The 18564-nt window shown below is 38.0% G+C and overlaps 1 protein-coding gene across 1 annotated transcript in view; it reads right to left on the reverse strand.

Annotated features, from left to right (window-relative positions):
* Positions 1-18564, reverse strand: part of LOC126473900 (WD repeat-containing protein 19) — a 301274-nt gene that overhangs the window by 114876 nt on the left and 167834 nt on the right. Inside the window, exons 9-12 of the mRNA XM_050101244.1 lie at positions 16032-16154; positions 12169-12318; positions 7067-7214; positions 5877-6075 (exon numbers count right to left, since the gene is read on the reverse strand). Coding sequence (XP_049957201.1) covers positions 5877-6075; positions 7067-7214; positions 12169-12318; positions 16032-16154 — 620 coding nt within the window. The remainder of the gene's footprint in view (positions 1-5876; positions 6076-7066; positions 7215-12168; positions 12319-16031; positions 16155-18564) is intronic.

The following is an 18564-nucleotide window of genomic DNA, read 5'->3' on the forward strand; positions in this document are numbered from 1 at the left end:
TTCTATTTTGGTAGCTTTGCCTAATTTAGAGCTGTTTTACGTAAGGCCGTTGCTCTTTTTTTTTTTTTTTTTTTTTTTTTTTTTCAAAAATTAATATTGTTTAGCCTTTAGTGTTGGGCTTTCAGCCGATTTTGAATTCAAATTGTTGCTCTGAAAATCTCAGATTCTTTGGGCCGCCTTCAGCCTAAATAAAGAACGGTTGTAAGATAAGGCTTGCCTTTTAAATTTCTGATTATGCTTGTGTTTTAAGTTATTGGCCTTCAGTCATTTTTAAATTAAAGTAGCTTTCAGCCAGTAATTAAGTCCCAAAGATCAAAGCTGTGTGCTTAAAAAAACATTTTTTTGGGGGGGCTCTTGTAATATTTGATCAAATAATAAAGTTGTATGTTTGAGTGTAACTGATAGTCCCTTATTTTGGCCCTTTTCCACAATTTAAACTACCTGTCCTGTCCTGTCCTGTGGGTTAAGCTGGGCGGATTATCAATCTTTTTTTTTTTTTTTTTTTTTTTTTTTTTTTGTTATGCTGGTACATGTGTCCCAAACACATGTTCACAGTTTCAAATGTACAGCATACTTCGTTTGTTTTTGACAGATAGAAAGGTTAGACATGTTTTAGTGTGCTCGGCAATTTTCCATTATTACAAAAAATGGAGCAAAGAATATGCAACAAATTTTGAGTGAAAAATGTTGAGAGTGGCAGTGAGTCTGCTCAAAGTAAAAAAAAATTTTTACAAATGGTATAAGCTCTTCCAAGATGGCCGAGAAGATACGAATGACGAACCTCACTCATGACGCGCCAGCACATCAACAACAGATGATAATGTCTAAGGTGTGAAGAAAATTGTTTTGGAAAGTTGTCGAATTACCGTAAGAGAAGTTGCTGATGATGTCTGCATATCAGTGGCTCTTGTCATGCAATTTTTTTGGATGTTTTCAGCACAACATGTGTGTCAGCAATGTTTGTTCCAAAAGTTTTCAAATTTTATCAGAACAACTATCGCATGAGCATCATCACTGAGGTGCACTCTTGAATGACATCAATGATGAGCCTGATTTTTTCAAAAGGGTCATAACTGGTGACAAAACATGGGTTTACAGTTATGATATCGAAACAAAACCCCAATCGTCCCAATGGAAGCATCCCGGAGAGCCAAGACTGAAAAAAGCACATCAAGTTCAATCAAATATCAAAGTTTTGCTCACTGCTGTTTCAATTACCTTGGCACAGAGCATCATGAATTTTTGTCTCAAGGTCATAGGGTCAATAAGGAGTATTACCTTGACATTATGTGCTGTTTGTGAGAAGCAACACACAGTAAACATCCAGAATTGTGGAAAAATAATTCACGGCTTTTGCATCAAAACAGTGCACCTGCTCATTCATTGTTGCTTGTGAGAGGTTTTTGGCCAAAAACAACACGACAATCATTCCTCAGCCACCATATTCACTCGCTTTGGCCCTCTGCAACTTTTTCCTGTTCCCAAAACTGAAGAGACCTATGAAAGTACGAAGATTTTCAGTGATTATGGAAATAAAAACTGAATCACTGGAAGTACTCAAGACAGTACCAAAAAGTACTTATGAAAAGTGCTTTGACGATTGGAAGAAGCATTGGCACAAGTGTATTGTATCTGAGGGGGATTACTTTGAAGGGGACAATTTTGTATGAGGGGAATTACTTTGAAGGGAACAACCTGAATATTGATGAATAAATCAATATTTTTTCATAAAAATATAAAGTCATCTTACTTTTTGAACACACTTCATATTTATTCTGTATGGGTAATGTGGTTGAGAATGTGATCCAACAATACTGTCTCAATGTAGCACCAGTGTTTCTTTGTTTTTGTTGTTGTTGTTGTCGCCAGCAGAATACAAAAAAGTGGATCCCTTTTAGCTTACCATCTGAGTGCCTTGAACATCTTTTCAACTTTCCTCCTTTAAAAATGATATTACTGGTACATTTTACCTTTTTGGTGACACACACACACACACACACACACACACACACACACGCACAGAGAGAGAGAGAGAGAGAGAGAGAGAGAGAGAGAGAGAGAGCGTGTGCGTGTGTGTGTGTGTGTGTGTGTGTGTGTGTGTGTGTGTGTGTGTGTGTGTGTGTGGGGTGGGGGGGGGGGGGGTGGCTAAACCAGCAGAGATTGAGATTAATGAGGAATCAGGACATGAGGATATGTGGAAGTGCAAATTTCCATCTCTGAAATTCAGGGAAAGTGATGCTAGGCTGAAGTATCCAAGTGGCTCATGAACTTAGGTCGTAAGATCCAATTGGCTTGTGAAATGAAGAAGATATTAAAGACTCTTAGTTACACCAAACAGTATGCAAACCAAATGGTTACTTGCCATTCCCAATGTAAGCAGCTCATATGTCTCTTTTTATGTATTCTATGGTCCACCTCGATAGCTGAGTGGCCAGCGCAATGGAATGCCATGCTAAGGGGCCTGGGTTTGATTCCCGGCTGGATGGGAGAACTTCTCCGCTCAGGGACTGGGTGTTGTGTTGTCTTCATCATCCTGAGTGATCATTCGACATGAAAATTAGTCTACTTTGCTTATTTTCATTCGCTTATGTCATATGGTATTATATTTAGGGGTAACTCTTCCCATTTTTAAAGGATATTTTTGGCTCAGAAACGGGCAGTTCAGGCAATAAGTGGTGTAAGTTCATGAACCTCTTGTCGACCACTGTTCACGAGTCTGAGTATTTTGACATTGGCATCTCAATAATATTCCCTACTATCATTTCTTGTTAAGAATGTTAGGTTATTCCCAAGAATAAGCAACTTTCACTCAGTTAATACGCGGCAGAAATCAAACCTGCACTTGGCTCAGACTTCTTTAACTCTTGTGTAGAAAGGTGTGGAGTATACTGCTGCGTCCATAAGCTACCACTCAAATTCAAAAATCTTACCGAGCGAGGTAGCGCAGTGGTTAGCACACTGGACTCGCATTCGGGAGGACGACGGTTCAATCCCGTCTCCAGCCATCCTGATTTAGGTTTTCCGTGATTTCCCTAAATCGTTTCAGGCAAATGCCGGGATGGTTCCTTTGAAAGGGCACGGCCGATTTCCTTCCCCATCCTTCCCTCACCCGAGCTTGCGCTCCGTCTCTAATGACCTCGTTGTCGACGGGACGTTAAACAACACTAACCTAACCAAAAATCTTAGCAGTAATCTGTTTTCAAATCAAAACTGAAGAGTTTTCTCATGGGTCACTCCTTCTATTCTGCTGATGAGTTCCTTGAAAAATTAAGCTGATTCTTGTTGTACTGGTGAATGCGTTTACTTAAACATACGGATTGACTTTTTTCGGGTTCATAAACATTTTATTTTTATCTGTTATTACTTTTATGTTGTAATTTCATGTACTGACACATTCCATGACCTTGGAGTTTTGCTCCTCAATTTGGTCCTATGAAACTTGATGTATAAATAAAATAAAATAAAACCCTCATCTCATTCCCACTGATGCGCAAGTCACCAAAGTGGTATCAACTCAAAAGACTTGCACCAGGCAACTGGTCTACCCAACGGGAGGCCCTAGCCACACAAAAAAATCTACTCACCAATCAGTGGCAGGAGAACACACATATGAGAGGTATTACACATATAAAAGGTATTATTGGATGGTAATTCTCCCGTAACCCAGTGTTCTGGGTAATTTTTCCTAACTCTACCCCTTTTTCTAAACCTTACCAGTCCTTTTCCTTCTCCCCTCTTCTTTCCCTTACAACCCTTGTGCCGGAAGGAGGTGTCACAGTCTCCAAAATCTTGCATATATAATATCTTTTACAAGTGTATTCTCCTGCCGCCACTTCATAAGTAGGTTTTTTAGCTATACAGTTACATTATATTTTCAAAAATTGATTGTTTTGTTGATATTTATTTATTTTGGAGTTTTGTGATGGTCATCTCTATATGACAAGCCTTGCAGTGAACACAAGTCACCTGGTACACAACACCTGTAGTTTTATATGTCACCCAAAGTTAATACTGTAAGATTAACCAGCAGCCGGGCTAAAGCAGGTTTACCAGGTGGGTGCATCATATGGTCTTATAATGGGAACAGCTGTAGATGTATAAATCTTGGAGTAGAGACAGTGTTCTAAAAATGATATGTAGTTTAACAACGATTTTACAAAGGTTACGAATGTGATGGAAGGCAACACTGGATGAAGTTGGAGGGTGTTAGGGACAGGTTGTCCCATTTCTGGATAAACTTGAGAAAGTATTAGTCCTGGAGCGGTAATCTTGAGTATATTTCAAGCCTCATGTTCCTGGGTGACAAATGGACATCTATCAGCCTTTAATGAGCCAGAGGTTGCAGTTTCACGTTGATAAGGAAGCCCCCTTTCTTGCAGCCCATGAAAAAGTTAAGATACTTTGGGTAAGGATGAAAGGAGCTAATGCAACAATAAGCAAAATTTTTGGAAGGTTCTGGTGTATATTGAGAGAGACAGTGTTCCAGAGCTAAGAGGAAATCTTTGTATGTGACTTTGGTGTAAAGAAATCAATGTTCACAAGCAAAGTTTATGGTGGAAGAGGAGTGGAATGGATTAAATTATCCAGGAAGTGTTGGTAACTTTTACATAGCATGGGAAGTTCTGCACGATGGATCAGACGTTCTGGTCAACCAAAACTGTCATGTTTTCAGTAGTGGCTTTGAAGCCTTCCACAACTGGGTAGCCAAGACCATTCTCTATGTAAGCAGAAGGTAAGGGTGTCAAACCATTCATGGCAAAAAAATTTATTTTTAAATTTATTATTAGTATTCTGCAAATTATTTAGTGACCTGTTCCATAACTGAGTATTTAAGTTACCATGGTTCTGTGAAACCTGAGGAAGGGGGCTAATAAAATAAATGGAGAAATTGATACAATTGAAGGACCTTGGTTGAACCCTATGATTTTTAAGTATTTGTGCAGTTCAGTCTGGACAGAGGGAATGAGACCGTGAAATATTTTTGTTCAAGGAAATGTCTGAGAATTGAAATAGTCCCACTGTTATGTAATCCCTGTGGTCAAGTACCATTGTCGTGGAACCTTCTTATTTTGGGAAGAGAATAGCAGAGCAGTCAGGTTTCATATAATTGGTGATACAGGACTTAGTTTGAGTATAGTTTCAGAGAAGTTTATCAGGAAGGATTGGAAGGCAATGCTGAAAAAGAGCAATTGAGAGAAAGCCTGAGAAATAGATGGAGTTTCCATTGCTTGAAAAATGCTTTTTGGAGAGAGAAGAGGTTGTTTCTGAGTTTAGGCAAGGGACTTTTTTTTCTTTTTTCTTTTTTTTTTTCTTTTTACAGAGACTCGAACTTACAGTTCTGCACATGTGGCAGCCAAATGCGCTTTACAGTGAATATGAGACACAGAAAACTTACAGAGCTGCCATAACTGAGAATGGGGGTCTTATGTGGTAACTGAGATAAGCTCCACTGTTGAACAGGAGTATGGTGTACCAGTAAGAACTGTGTGAGTCAAGTGCATTATAACCTTATGAACCATATTTAGCAAAAGGCACATGTTCAGTGATGTAATTTTGTTATGATGCTGTTCTGACAGCCATCACATCAGTGTTAATGTTGTTATAACAACATGTATTTATAATCATAAGGCCAAAAGAAAAGCTTCTCACTAAAAATTACAGGAGAAGGAAGCACAAGGGGAGGGGAAAGGACATTTTAATTGCTCCATAATATAATGGCTGCAAACAAAATAAAATGAATTCTTTCTATTGATGACTTTATCAAGTAGAAGCTCAGTGTTCGCTTTTAGCATTGTGAAGACAGTACAATCTGATGCAGAAAAGAGTTCAACTGTAGCAACAAAGGGACTTAGGCCCTGATGAATGGTAATTGTTACCTGCACAGTGTGATTTGGTGCTGCAGCAGTTCCTCCAGGTAGTCAATGGATGTAGAGGCTCCAGCAGGGGGTTGTGGTCCCAGAGGAAGTGACATGAGCCGTCCAGCAAGTGTAACCAGCTCTACTTGTGTACCGACCATCAATACAGGCACCTGGTTGGCTGGCAGTCGAGTAGTACTCACTTGTTCCACACCCGTTCCTGCTTGCAGAACACCAAAGTGTGTAGAGAATGGCAGACACAATTCAAAAGACAAAATACTCAAATTTCAAAAATTTTGGAGCACTCTGTTGACAAGAAAACTATAAGTAAGACAACACTTGACAAGAATGAAATGCAAATGTCCAAGCAGTGCAGCTGTTATTACCCATAAGGTATCAACTTGATAGAGTAGTTCGTGAGGAACAAGTATGGCTGGTCTGCTATCAATATGCACTGCAGATAGCATTGTAAGTCAATGTCTCAACCCTCTAGCCTAAACTTGACGCATCACACAAAGATTCATTGACCACTATATGAGGAATATTGTAATTGATGGAAGAGTCTGGAGTAGGCCTTTATTCACCAGCAGATGTCAAGCAGCTGATGATTATAATGATAATAATTATTACATTTGTACTCCAAATGCCATCATATAATGTGTAGGAGGTAAACATGGAGTAAAAAAATGACACCAACAAACTTCAGAAGGGTTGCACAGAGTGTCTTGAGGAACAAACTCGATAGGAACCCACATCTGAAAATGCCATCAAATGACACTACAGAATGCTGAGTTCATAGAAGCCAACTCCTACCTCTAGGTGACGTATAGCAACAAATGTGAGTTTCTACAGTGAGGCTGCACCTAATAGTCTCTATAGTGTTGTTTTAACATGCAAGGACACTCTCAGTGTCATCTAACATCTGGAATGTTGTCAGGCTTATTGTGAGAATTTATGTGAGCCTACAAAGTCACACCTGCTGGTGAAGTGTTTGCCACACAGTCAGTGGATGGCATTTCTAGGGTTGGGTTCCTATCCTCAATTTGTTCCACAAGACATCCTCTATAACTTCTTGAAATCTGTCAGTATCATTTTTACAGCCCATATGTCCTGCTTTTCTTATTAATATAATCAAGACACACTATAGAATATTGTGAGACTTCAGAATTATTAATACTAAAGCCAGTAACATATACAACAAATTTACATACCGTTGACAGAATTTCTTATGTACACATATATTACAATTTCAGAGTCATCAAAAGCAGCAAACGTGTCTCGTCCTTCAGAAGCTGAGTCCCAAAGTACTCCACGACATTTTGCTGGCAAGTCAGGGATCTTCAGAGCCTGATCGGTCACCTGTACTTTAAGAATTATTTTCAGAACTTTTTGCAGTTTATACTAAAGCACATCACTATTTGTAATATTTTAAAAACAAAGGCAGGTTTGATTTGGACCTATATCAAGATACAGAAGCAGGACAGCTTTATAATTATTCATCATTATAGTTTATTGTACAAGAAGATTATTGGCCTCTAAAGCAAAAAAATCATAAAAGAGCATTTGCAACCTGTGTTAAGTACACAATCAGACAAATTTTCCAAGGATTCCGAAAACTCACTATAAAACTATTTTACAATTGTTATGATTCCTATCGTAGTATTCAGCCTGTGTTTTGAAAAAAAAATGTGATTACAAGACATTGGATAGTTTCATAAGGCTTAATTTTCATAAACTGAATGTAACTATATAACCTTTCCACTATTTTGAAGAGGTAAATTTGATGTTGTAATGTAATGTAATTATAGACCAAAATAAGTTTAATGACATAAATGCTTATCCTGTTGAGAATGGTCTTTCAGATCATGGTGCACAGCTAGTTACAGTACATGACATAGCTCCATGCAGTATATCAAATCAGAATTTCAAAACAGTGCATTCAATTAACAATATAAATATTGCAAACTTTAGGGAAAGCCTACAGCAGCTAGACTGGGATGAAGTGTATAAGGAACCCGATGCAAACTTGAAATATAACTTATTTCATGATACATTTTTTACGGTATTTGAAAATTGTTTTCCCAAGAAAATAGTTAAACATAATTCCAAGAAAACATATAAAAAACCTTGGCTAACTAAAGGAATAAGAATATGTTGCAACCGTAAAAGAGAACTGTATCTAACAGCAAGAGGGAGTACTGACCCCGAAATTGTTCAATATTATAAAAACTATTGTGCCGTACTAAGAAAACTTATTAAAAAGTCCAGAAGCATGTGTATCATGTCTGAGATCAGTAACTATGATAATAAGATTAAAGCAATTTGGAATATTATTGAAAGGGAAACAGGGCAACCAAGAGCACAGGAAGACTTTAGTGCCATAAAACTGAATGACAAGTGTACTAACAAACAATCAGAAATTGAAAATATTTTCAATAATCATCTTTTAAATGTTGTGGAGAAAATAGGATCTAGATCTTCACTAGAAGAGGCAAGGCTACTAATAGAAGAGGCCATACCTGTGCAGTTTGAAACAACTGTATTTCCACCAACCTCTCCCTCTGAAATCAGTAAAATAATAAACTCACTGAAAAGTAAAAGCTCTTACGGAATTGATGGCATTTCCAGCAAGGTACTTATAGCTTGTTCCCCATAGATAAGTAGGATTCTCAGCCATGTATGTAATAGCTCTTTGGAGCAGGGTGTTTTCCCCGATAGATTGAAATATGCCATTGTAAAACCATTGCATAAAAAGGGGGATACATCGGATGTCAACAACTACCACCCAGTCTCTCTTCTGACAGCTCTATCAAAAATTTTTGAGAAAGTAATGTATTCAAGAGTAGCCTCCCATATTTGTAAAAATAAAGTACTAACAAAATGTCAGTTTGGTTTTCAGAAAGGCTTTTCAACAGAATATGCTATATATGCTTTCACTGATCAAATATTAAATACTCTGAATAACCGGACATCACCCATTGGTATTTTTTGTGATCTCTCAAAGGCCTTTGATTGTGTAAATCATGGAATTCTTTTAGATAAGCTAAATCATTATGGTTTGAGGGGGGCAGTGCACAAATGGTTTAATTCATACTTAACTGGAAGAATGCAGAAAGTTGAAATAAGTGGTTCATGTAATGTTATAACAACAGCTGATTCCTCAAACTGGGGGGCTATCAGGTACGGGGTCCCACAGGGTTCGGTCTTAGGTCCTTTACTGTTCTTGATATACATTAATGACTTACCATTCCACATTGATGAAGATGCAAAGTTAGTTCTTTTTGCTGATGATACAAGTATAGTAATGACATCCAAAAACCAAGAACTAAGTGATGTAATTGTAAATGATGTTTTCTACAAAATTATTAAGTGGTTCTCAGCAAATGGACTCTCTTTAAATTTTGACAAAACACAGTATATACAGTTCCGTACAGTAAATGGCACAACTCCAGTAATAAATATAGACTTTGAACAGAAGTCTGTAGCTAAGGTAGAATTTTCAAAATTTTTAGTTGTGTCCATTGATGAGAGGTTAAACTGGAAGCAACACATTGATGGTCTGCTGAAACGTCTGAGTTCAGCTACATATGCTATTAGGGTTATTGCAAATTTTTGTGATAAGAATCTCAGTAAATTAGCTTACTATGCCTACTTTCATTCACTGCTTTTGTATGGCATCATATTCTGGGGTAATTCATCGTTGAGTAGAAAAGTATTCATTGCTCAAAAACGCGTAATCAGAATAATTGCTGGTGCCCACCCACGGTCGTCCTGCAGACATCTATTTAAGGATCGAGGGATCCTCACAGTAACCTCACAGTATATATATTCACTTATGAAATTTGTTGTTAATAATCCAACACAGTTCAAAAGTAATAGCAGCGTGCATAGCTACAACACCAGGAGAAAGGATGATCTTCACTATGCAGGGTTAAATCTGACTTTGGCACAGAAAGGGGTAAATTATGCTGCCACAAAAGTCTTTGGTCACCTACCAAACAGCATCAAAAGCCTGACAGATAGCCAACCAACATTTAAAAATAAATTAAAAGAATTTCTAGATGACAACTCCTTCTACTCATTGGCTGAATTTTTAGATATAAATTAAGGGAGGGGAAAAAAACCTACTTAAACATTAGTGTCATGCAATATTTTGGGTAATGTAATATCTTCTACAGACATCTTTTATTAACCTGACACGTTCCACATCATTACGAAGTGTCGTATTCATGATCTATGGAACAAGTATTAATCTCATCTAATCTAAGCAATTGATTGCATTCTTATCTAGCACGAAACATGCACTGTTTTTGGTGGAGTTTGAATACAAGAGCCGGTAAATTTATTGGACATTACGTGAATCATATGCCACAAGTTCTATTCAACAGCCGATTAGAAGTTAGTTTTGGTCCACTAAATATCCAATGATACCAATATGGGAAGACTAAATGCAATCTTTTGACAGAGGATATGTCTCTCGCCTAACAAACGGAAATGTTGGAGGCCTAAAAAAATTGCAAGAATGTTTCTTATGGCACACACAATGAGCAGGTTGTGAAAAACAGGAGAAACTCTATGCCAGGAGAAAGTGATAATGGTGGATGGGGAAGATCTAACGTGAAAATTAAATACAGTGGAAGTGTTTGCAACTGTGTCACGCCGTTTCAGCAAGAACTGCTATAAAACTAATAAAGATTAATTTAAATTAATAACCACTCAGTTTAATTATTTGTAGAGAACCTGCCTGCTTAGCGAAATATCAACTCCTAAAAATCCCTAGGTCCACCGTTTCTGATGTGATAGTGAAGTGGAATCGTGAAGGGACATGTACAGCACAAAGGTGTACAGGCCGACCTTGTCTGTTGACTGACAGAGAATGCAGACAGTTGAAGAGGATTGTAATGTGTAATAGGCAGACATCTATCCAGACCATCACACAGGAATTCCAAACTGCATCAGGATCCACTGCAAGTATTATGATAGCTAGGCCGGAGGTGAGAAAACTTGGATTTCATGGCTGAGCAGCTGCTCATAAGCCACACATCACGCCGGTAAATGCCAAATGATGCCTCTCTTGGTGTAAGGTGTGTAAACACTGGATGATTAAATAGTGGAAAAACATTGTTTGGAGTGACAAATCACGGTGCACAATGTGGCGATCTGAAGGCAGCATGTGGGTATGGCGAACACACAGTGAACTTCACCTGTCAGCGTGTGGTGTTATGGTGTGGTCGTGTTTTTCATGGAGGGGGCTTGCACCCCTTGTTGTTTTCCATGGTACTACCACAGCACAGGTGTATAGTGATGTTTTAAGTACCTTCTTCCTTCGCACTGCTGAAGAGCAATTCAGGGATGGTAACTGCATTTTTCAACACGATCGAGCACCTGTGGCGGAGTGGTTACACTACAATAACATCCCCATAATGGACTGGCCTGCACAGAGTCCTGTCCTGTATCCTACAGAACACCTTTGGGCTGTTTTGGAATGTCGACTTCATGCCAGGCCTCACTGACCAACATCGATACCTCTCCTCAGTGCAGTGCTCCATGAAGAATGGGCTGCCATTCCCCAAGAAACCTTCCAACACCATACTGAATTCCAGCATTACCGATGGAGGGCGCCACAAAATTGTAAGTCATTTTCAGCCAGGTGTTCAGATACTTTTGATCACATAGTGTATGTACCAAGACCAGGCCATATGCAATTTACAATTTTAACGTTTATATATTTCTTAATTATATGTTATTTGGATGTAACAGTAGCTTAAAATTCTTCAAAATGAACACTATTAGCGTAGAGTAAGGATTGCTTAAAATTGAAACAATAACAAAACTCTTATTCGATTTTTCTTGAATAATAATTAACATTAGAGGGAACAATAACTTTTGACAATATTGTGAAAAGGATAGATTGCTACTTACCACATAGCAGAGATGTCAGGTTGCAGACAGGCACAAGAAAAAGGCTACTAAACACAAAAGCTTTTTCAGGAGGCATTCTTCTGAAACTGATAACATACGCACATACCTTCACACAAACACAGCTTACACACATACACCCACTGTCTCTGGCTGCTAATGTGTGTGTGAATGTGTGGGTGTATGTTGTCTATTTCAGAAAAAGCCTTTCTGGCAAAAGCTTGTGTGTTTAGTAGTCTTTTTGCTGTACCTGTCTGTGACTAAGCATCTTGCTATATGGTGGGTAGTAATCTATTTCTTTCATAATATTGTCATTATTCCATCCTGTATTTTCCATTGTTTGAACAATAACTTTTGGTAGGCCAAATATTTAATATGTGGAATCATTTCTCACAGGATTATAAATGTAGCCTTCACTCTTGTCATCAATGAAAATGACACGGCTTCCACTTTGGTTTGAGTAGATACTGCATATTCCAATAGTGTGCTGAAAATCTACCACTATCTTCCAGTCTTCAATGAAGAAGTAATGGATATGGCCCATCTGTAAAAAATTAAAAATTTAAAGCGCATGTGTAAGATATGTTACTGGAATTCACTTCTAACTACTACAAACTATTACAGCTGAGGCTGAGTTCATAGCAAACCACAGTAGCACTTACTATGTTTGGAGTTATTGTGACTAGAACATCATTCTTTGGTAGCCAAATAAAGAAGTTAAAGATAAAGTGGGAAAGACAAAAATGTATATAAATTCAGTCTTGCCTCAACAAACATATTTTTTTTATTTTTTAAAGAAAAAAGCCAAGAGGTCCTGAAGGAATCATATCAGCTTCCCAAATTTCAAAATTTAATGCCTCTTTCTATAAATTACTCTAAACCACATAAAAGCTTTGCACAATACTGGAATTGACTAGTTTCATTTTGCTTATTTATTTACACTGAAAGCATAAACATATAAAGAAACAAACAACATTTAATACAAGTAATACAATAAGACTTTAAGCATATAAACAGACTTCACACACACACACACACACACACACACACGCATTATAATTATAAATCTTGAGAATTATAACTCTAAAAAGATTCTCTGATAATGGAGATATACACACACAGTTCTTACACAGTGCTGTGACATAACAGCAGGAGTGTGCGTATTTGTTTTCGTCACTATTTGAACACCAGTGTACCAGAACTGTGAGCATGGGATGCAGCTCTTCAACAAGCTGTTGGCTCCAAAGCCCTTTTGCACTATGGCTCGCTACACAGTGCTTTGATACTGACACTGAGCTGAATGCCGGTATAAACCAGTGGTTGCAATTGCAGGTGGCAGATTTCTACAGAAATTGTATTCAAAAACTTGTGCCGTGATATAATAAGTGTGTCAGTTTGAATGGCAAGTAGGTAGAAAAATAGCTTAAGCGAGTACCTTTAAAATGTATATACTAAAATTTGGTTTTCCCATATTGTTACTTTTTTATTTCAAAATATCTGTTTCTTTCTGGGTAGGCCTGGTATACGGTAGTGTAGTGTGGGATGATATGAGTGAGGGAGTACAACGCCTCATTCACTGGTTACTCAACATGTGATATGAGCTGCTGTGAATAAATGAACACTGCAGGTCTGTTTACATCCCACAATGTAAATGTTGAGAAAGCAATTTATTGAAAAATGGTACATGGTTATATAATTGTCAATGTGGTGTGAAGGGAAGCACGCTTCACTTGGGCAGCCAATTTGTTATTTTTGTTCCGTGATCCAGTCTTGATATTAATATTTCCCTACTAAAAGTGTTATTGCATGAAGGAAGAGACAAGTAGGTGTCCTCTTTTGAGTACATTTGACGAAATGTATCCTAATAAATACTTATGCCTTCCTCTTGCTTCATTATCACTTGTGTTGCAGATTGACACCTATTTAGCCCTACAGAGTGGAGAAGTTTCAGACTTCCAAACTCTAGAAAGATAAATAGATGTTCAAACACTTAACTTCATATCAACTAGTGATTCCGTTCCGTAATCATGTAAACAATTTTAACAGATATTAATGACTACAGTAGGTAAATTGCTCACTAACCCCCCTCCCCACCGACGTTCCAAGTTGTCCAGCCATCATAATCTGCTCTATGTAAAATCCACATACATTGGAGTTTTGCTCATCCTCAGAAAATCCACATACATTGGAGTTTTGCTCATCCTCAGCAGACACAATGAACAGTATAATTTCTCTATATACCTGGTACCTGCTGAGAGCTATTCATGTACTCTCATGTGCCTGCAATGTGGCCTCTGCAAGCTCTACATCACAGTGGAGTGAATTGTGGATGCTCAATATAAAAAGGATGAAGGAAGGAACGTTAGAGTTTAACATCCCATACATGTAAAGGTCATTAGACATCAATATCCAATATTTTTCAAAGTCATCGGATACGGTACACTAGTTCAGTAGGCACAAGGCTGGGAAAGAAGAAAAATTAGACACAGACACACACACACACACACACACACACACACACACAAAACTACATACTTCATTCACACAGATTTCTGGTTCATTCACCTAGGGTCAAAGGACACTACATGTAATATCTGGCAGAACTGAAATACCAAATAACTACAACCTGATATATATATATATATATATATATATATATATATATATATATATATATATATATATATATATAATAGAGGGAAACATTCCACGTGGGAAAAATATATCTAAAAAGAAAGATGATGAAACTTACCAAACAAAAGCGCTGGCAGGTCGATAGACACACAAACAAACACAAACATACACACAAAATTCTAGCTTTCGCAACCAATGGTTGCCTCGTCAGGAAAGAGGGAAGGAGAAGGAAAGACAAAAGGATATGGGTTTTAAGGGAGAGGGTAAGGAGTCATTCCAATCCCGGGAGCGGAAAGACTTACCTTAGGGGGAAAAAAGGACAGGTATACACTCGCACACACACACATATCCATCCACACATACACAGACACAAGCAGACATTTGTAAAGGTCTTTGCCTTTACAAATGTCTGCTTGTGTCTGTGTATGTGTGGATGGATGTGTGTGTGTGTGCGAGTGTATACCTGTCCTTTTTTCCCCCTAAGGTAAGTCTTTCCGCTCCCGGGATTGGAATGACTCCTTACCCTCTCCCTTAAAACCCATATCCTTTTGTCTTTCCTTCTCCTTCCCTCTTTCCTGACGAGGCAACCATTGGTTGCGAAAGCTAGAATTTTGTGTGTATGTTTGTGTTTGTTTGTGTGTCTATCGACCTGCCAGCGCTTTTGTTTGGTAAGTTTCATCATCTTTCTTTTTATATATATATATATATATATATATATATATATATATATATATATATATATACAGGAATCACTCTGAATTGGTCCTTGACACTCAAACAACAGTACATCAAGTTAACTACAAAACTTGGCTCAAGAGTGAATCTACTTCGCAAGACTGCTGGAAAAAGTTGGGGGTGCAGACACCAATGTCCAACACTTTGGTGCACTCGCTCTAGTGTATTCTGCTGGTGAATAATGCAATTGTATGTGGGAAAACACCACCAACACAGTGAAGATTGATGTGCAGCTCAATGAAACCATGAGAGTTATCGCTGGGACCACTAGATCAGTGGTCTCCCGTCCTACCTAACATTGGTTCACAAGATCTAAGAAGGAAAGTGGCTACGATAAATATGCTCAAGAAGATCACTTCTCATAAGAACTCACCATTGTGCAATGTCCTACAAGGTTCACCATCAACTCATCTGAAATCACATAATGACCTTTGGTTGAGTCTGAAAATATCACTTCTTTCAATGTGACCTCCAAGTGTCAACAACTCTGGAATGAACATCAACCCAGCAACACTCACCTGGTTTGAGATCAGACAAAGAAGATTGAAGGATTCCAACTACTGTGCCAAACATAGTTGTGGCTGAACAGCATTAGGGCAGGTGAAGGGAGGTGTCGTTGCACCTTGAAGAAGTGGGGTTTCTGTTCATCTGCTGATTGCAGAGTGGAGGAGCAAACAATAGAACACATTGTTAAGGAGTGCTCACTATGAGCATTTGATAGAGATATGAGCAAGTGATTCTGAGTGCTCTAGATTGTTTGTTACATTTGGACATTTCCATTTGATTTAGATACTTTTGCGTATTTGGAAAACCGTGCAATAAATAATCAAAAACATCGACCTTAATTAAAGCACCACAGAAAACTTCTTAATAAAACATGTTACTTACATCAGTAGCATATATCAGGAAATCAGTTGTAAGAGAATGGCATGTGATGTTCATTTCCTGCTTGGTTTCATCTGGGAACATCTTCATTTCACGATCTTCATCACTGCCATTGCCTGGTTCAATCTGCATGCACAGTAACTTTATTACACTGTATCAAGTTTCACAGTAACAGAAACTCTTCTAAATAGTAGGTAAAGCATTTCAAAACACCAAGAAAATAAGAAAACTTATGACATCAGCAGAAAACTGTTAGACTAGGTCACTAAGTTAATAACGAGATATTAAAAAGATCAACAGGAAAACAGAGAAAAATGTTTACACACTCCCATTCCCCCCCCCCCCCCCCCTCCCTCTCTCTCTCTCTCTCTCTCTCTCTCTATCTCCAGGTAATTAATGGAATGTTAGATTAAAAGTAACATAAAAAGACAAAACACTACAAAAACTGATAAATATTCTCTAATTGCAATTTATGATCAAAACTTTATAGTGAAGTATACATTTCTGTAAAAGAGAGAAATCAAAACTTTAGAAATTATGTTAGTTGTTTAGCTACTTGTTATAAATATGTCTTGTTATGAAAGTGATATGTTTATAAAATTAGATTAGATTTATTTTCATTCCAATTGATCCATAGTACCTTCCACAGGTCCCAAGTGGAATGATAGTCTTTTTTTTTAATGAACACTATACGAAAGAATCATTTTACAAACACTAATGCACTGAATTTAAAATAAAAAAGGTATTTTTTTTTAATTATGAGGTAATAACATGTAATAGAACTACTACAATATTTATTTACAATGAACACATTACTGCACTGAAATGGTGCAGAAGTTATATTGTGTACACACACACACACACACACACACACACAGATATATATCAACGGGAAAGTGCTGGTAGATAGACACAATAAAAAAAACACACAAACACACAGGGTGTGGATTTTAAGGAAGAGGGTAAGGAGTCATTCCAATCCCGGGAGTGGAAAGACTTACCTTAGGGGGAAAAAGGGACAGGTATACACTCGCATGCGCGCGCGCGCACACACACACACACATACACACACATACACACACACACACACACACACACACACACACACACACACACACACACACAGATATACAGACACAGGCAGACATATATATGTGTGCGTTTCTTTATTATGTCTATCTACCAGCGCTTTCCCGTTTGGTAAGTCACAGAATCTTTGTTTTTAATATATTTTTCCCATGTGGAATGTTTCTTTGTACTTTATTCACATATAGATGGAAACATTCCACGTGGGAAAAATATATCTAAAAACAAAGATGATGAGACTTACCAAACAAAAGCGCTGGCAGGTCGATAGACACACAAACAAACACAAACATACACACAAAATTCTACCTTTCGCAACCAACGGTTGCTTCGTCAGGAAAGAGGGAAGGAGAGGGAAATATGAAAGGATGTGGGTTTTAAGGGAGAGGGTAAGGAGTCATTCCAATCCCGGGAGTGGAAAGACTTACCTTATGGGGAAAAAAGGACGGGTATACACTCGCGCACACACACACACAAATCCATCCGCACAAGCGAGTGTATACCTGTCCTTTTTTCCCCCTAAGGTAAGTCTTTCCGCTCCCGGGATTGGAATGACTCCTTACCCTCTCCCTTAAAACCCACATCCTTTCGTCTTTCCCTCTCCTTCCCTCTTTCCTGATGAGGCAACAGTTTGTTGCGAAAGCTTGAATTTTGTGTGTATGTTTGTGTTTGTTTGTGTGTCTATCGACGTGCCAGCGCTTTCATTTGGTAAGTCACATCATCTTTTTATATATATATAAAAAAACAAAGATGAGGTGACTTACCGAACGAAAGCGCTGGCAGGTCGATAGACACACAAACAAACACAAACATACACACAAAATTCAAGCTTTCGCAACAAACTGTTGCCTCATCAGGAAAGAGGGAAGGAGAGGGGAAGACGAAAGGAAGCGGGTTTTAAGGGAGAGGGTAAGGAGTCATTCCAATCCCGGGAGCGGAAAGACTTACCTTAGGGGGAAAAAAGGACAGGTATACACTCGCACTCACGCACATATCCATCCACACATACAGACACAAGCAGACATATTTAAAAGACAAAGAGTTCTCTCCTTCCCTCTTTCCTGATGAGGCAACAGTTTGTTGCGAAAGCTTGAATTTTGTGTGTATGTTTGTGTTTGTTTGTGTGTCTATTGACTTGCCAGCGCTTTCGTTCGGTAAGTCACCTCATCTTTGTTTTTATATATAATTTTTCCCACGTGGAATGTTTCCCTCTATTTTATATATATATATATATATATATATATGGTCCTACTGAGAAATTCATCAATGGAGTAGAAGGAGTTGGCCTCCAATAAATCCTTTAGGCTTCTCTTGAACTGAATTTCATTGGTTGTTAGGCTTTTTATGGCTGCTGGCAAGTTATTAAAAATTTGTGTTCCTGAATAATGTACACACTTTTGTACAAGAGTAAGTGACTTTAAATCCTTGTGAAGATTATTATTATTTCTAG

Source organism: Schistocerca serialis, chromosome 4 (assembly GCF_023864345.2).
Source record: "Schistocerca serialis cubense isolate TAMUIC-IGC-003099 chromosome 4, iqSchSeri2.2, whole genome shotgun sequence".
Taxonomy (NCBI): domain Eukaryota; kingdom Metazoa; phylum Arthropoda; class Insecta; order Orthoptera; family Acrididae; genus Schistocerca; species Schistocerca serialis.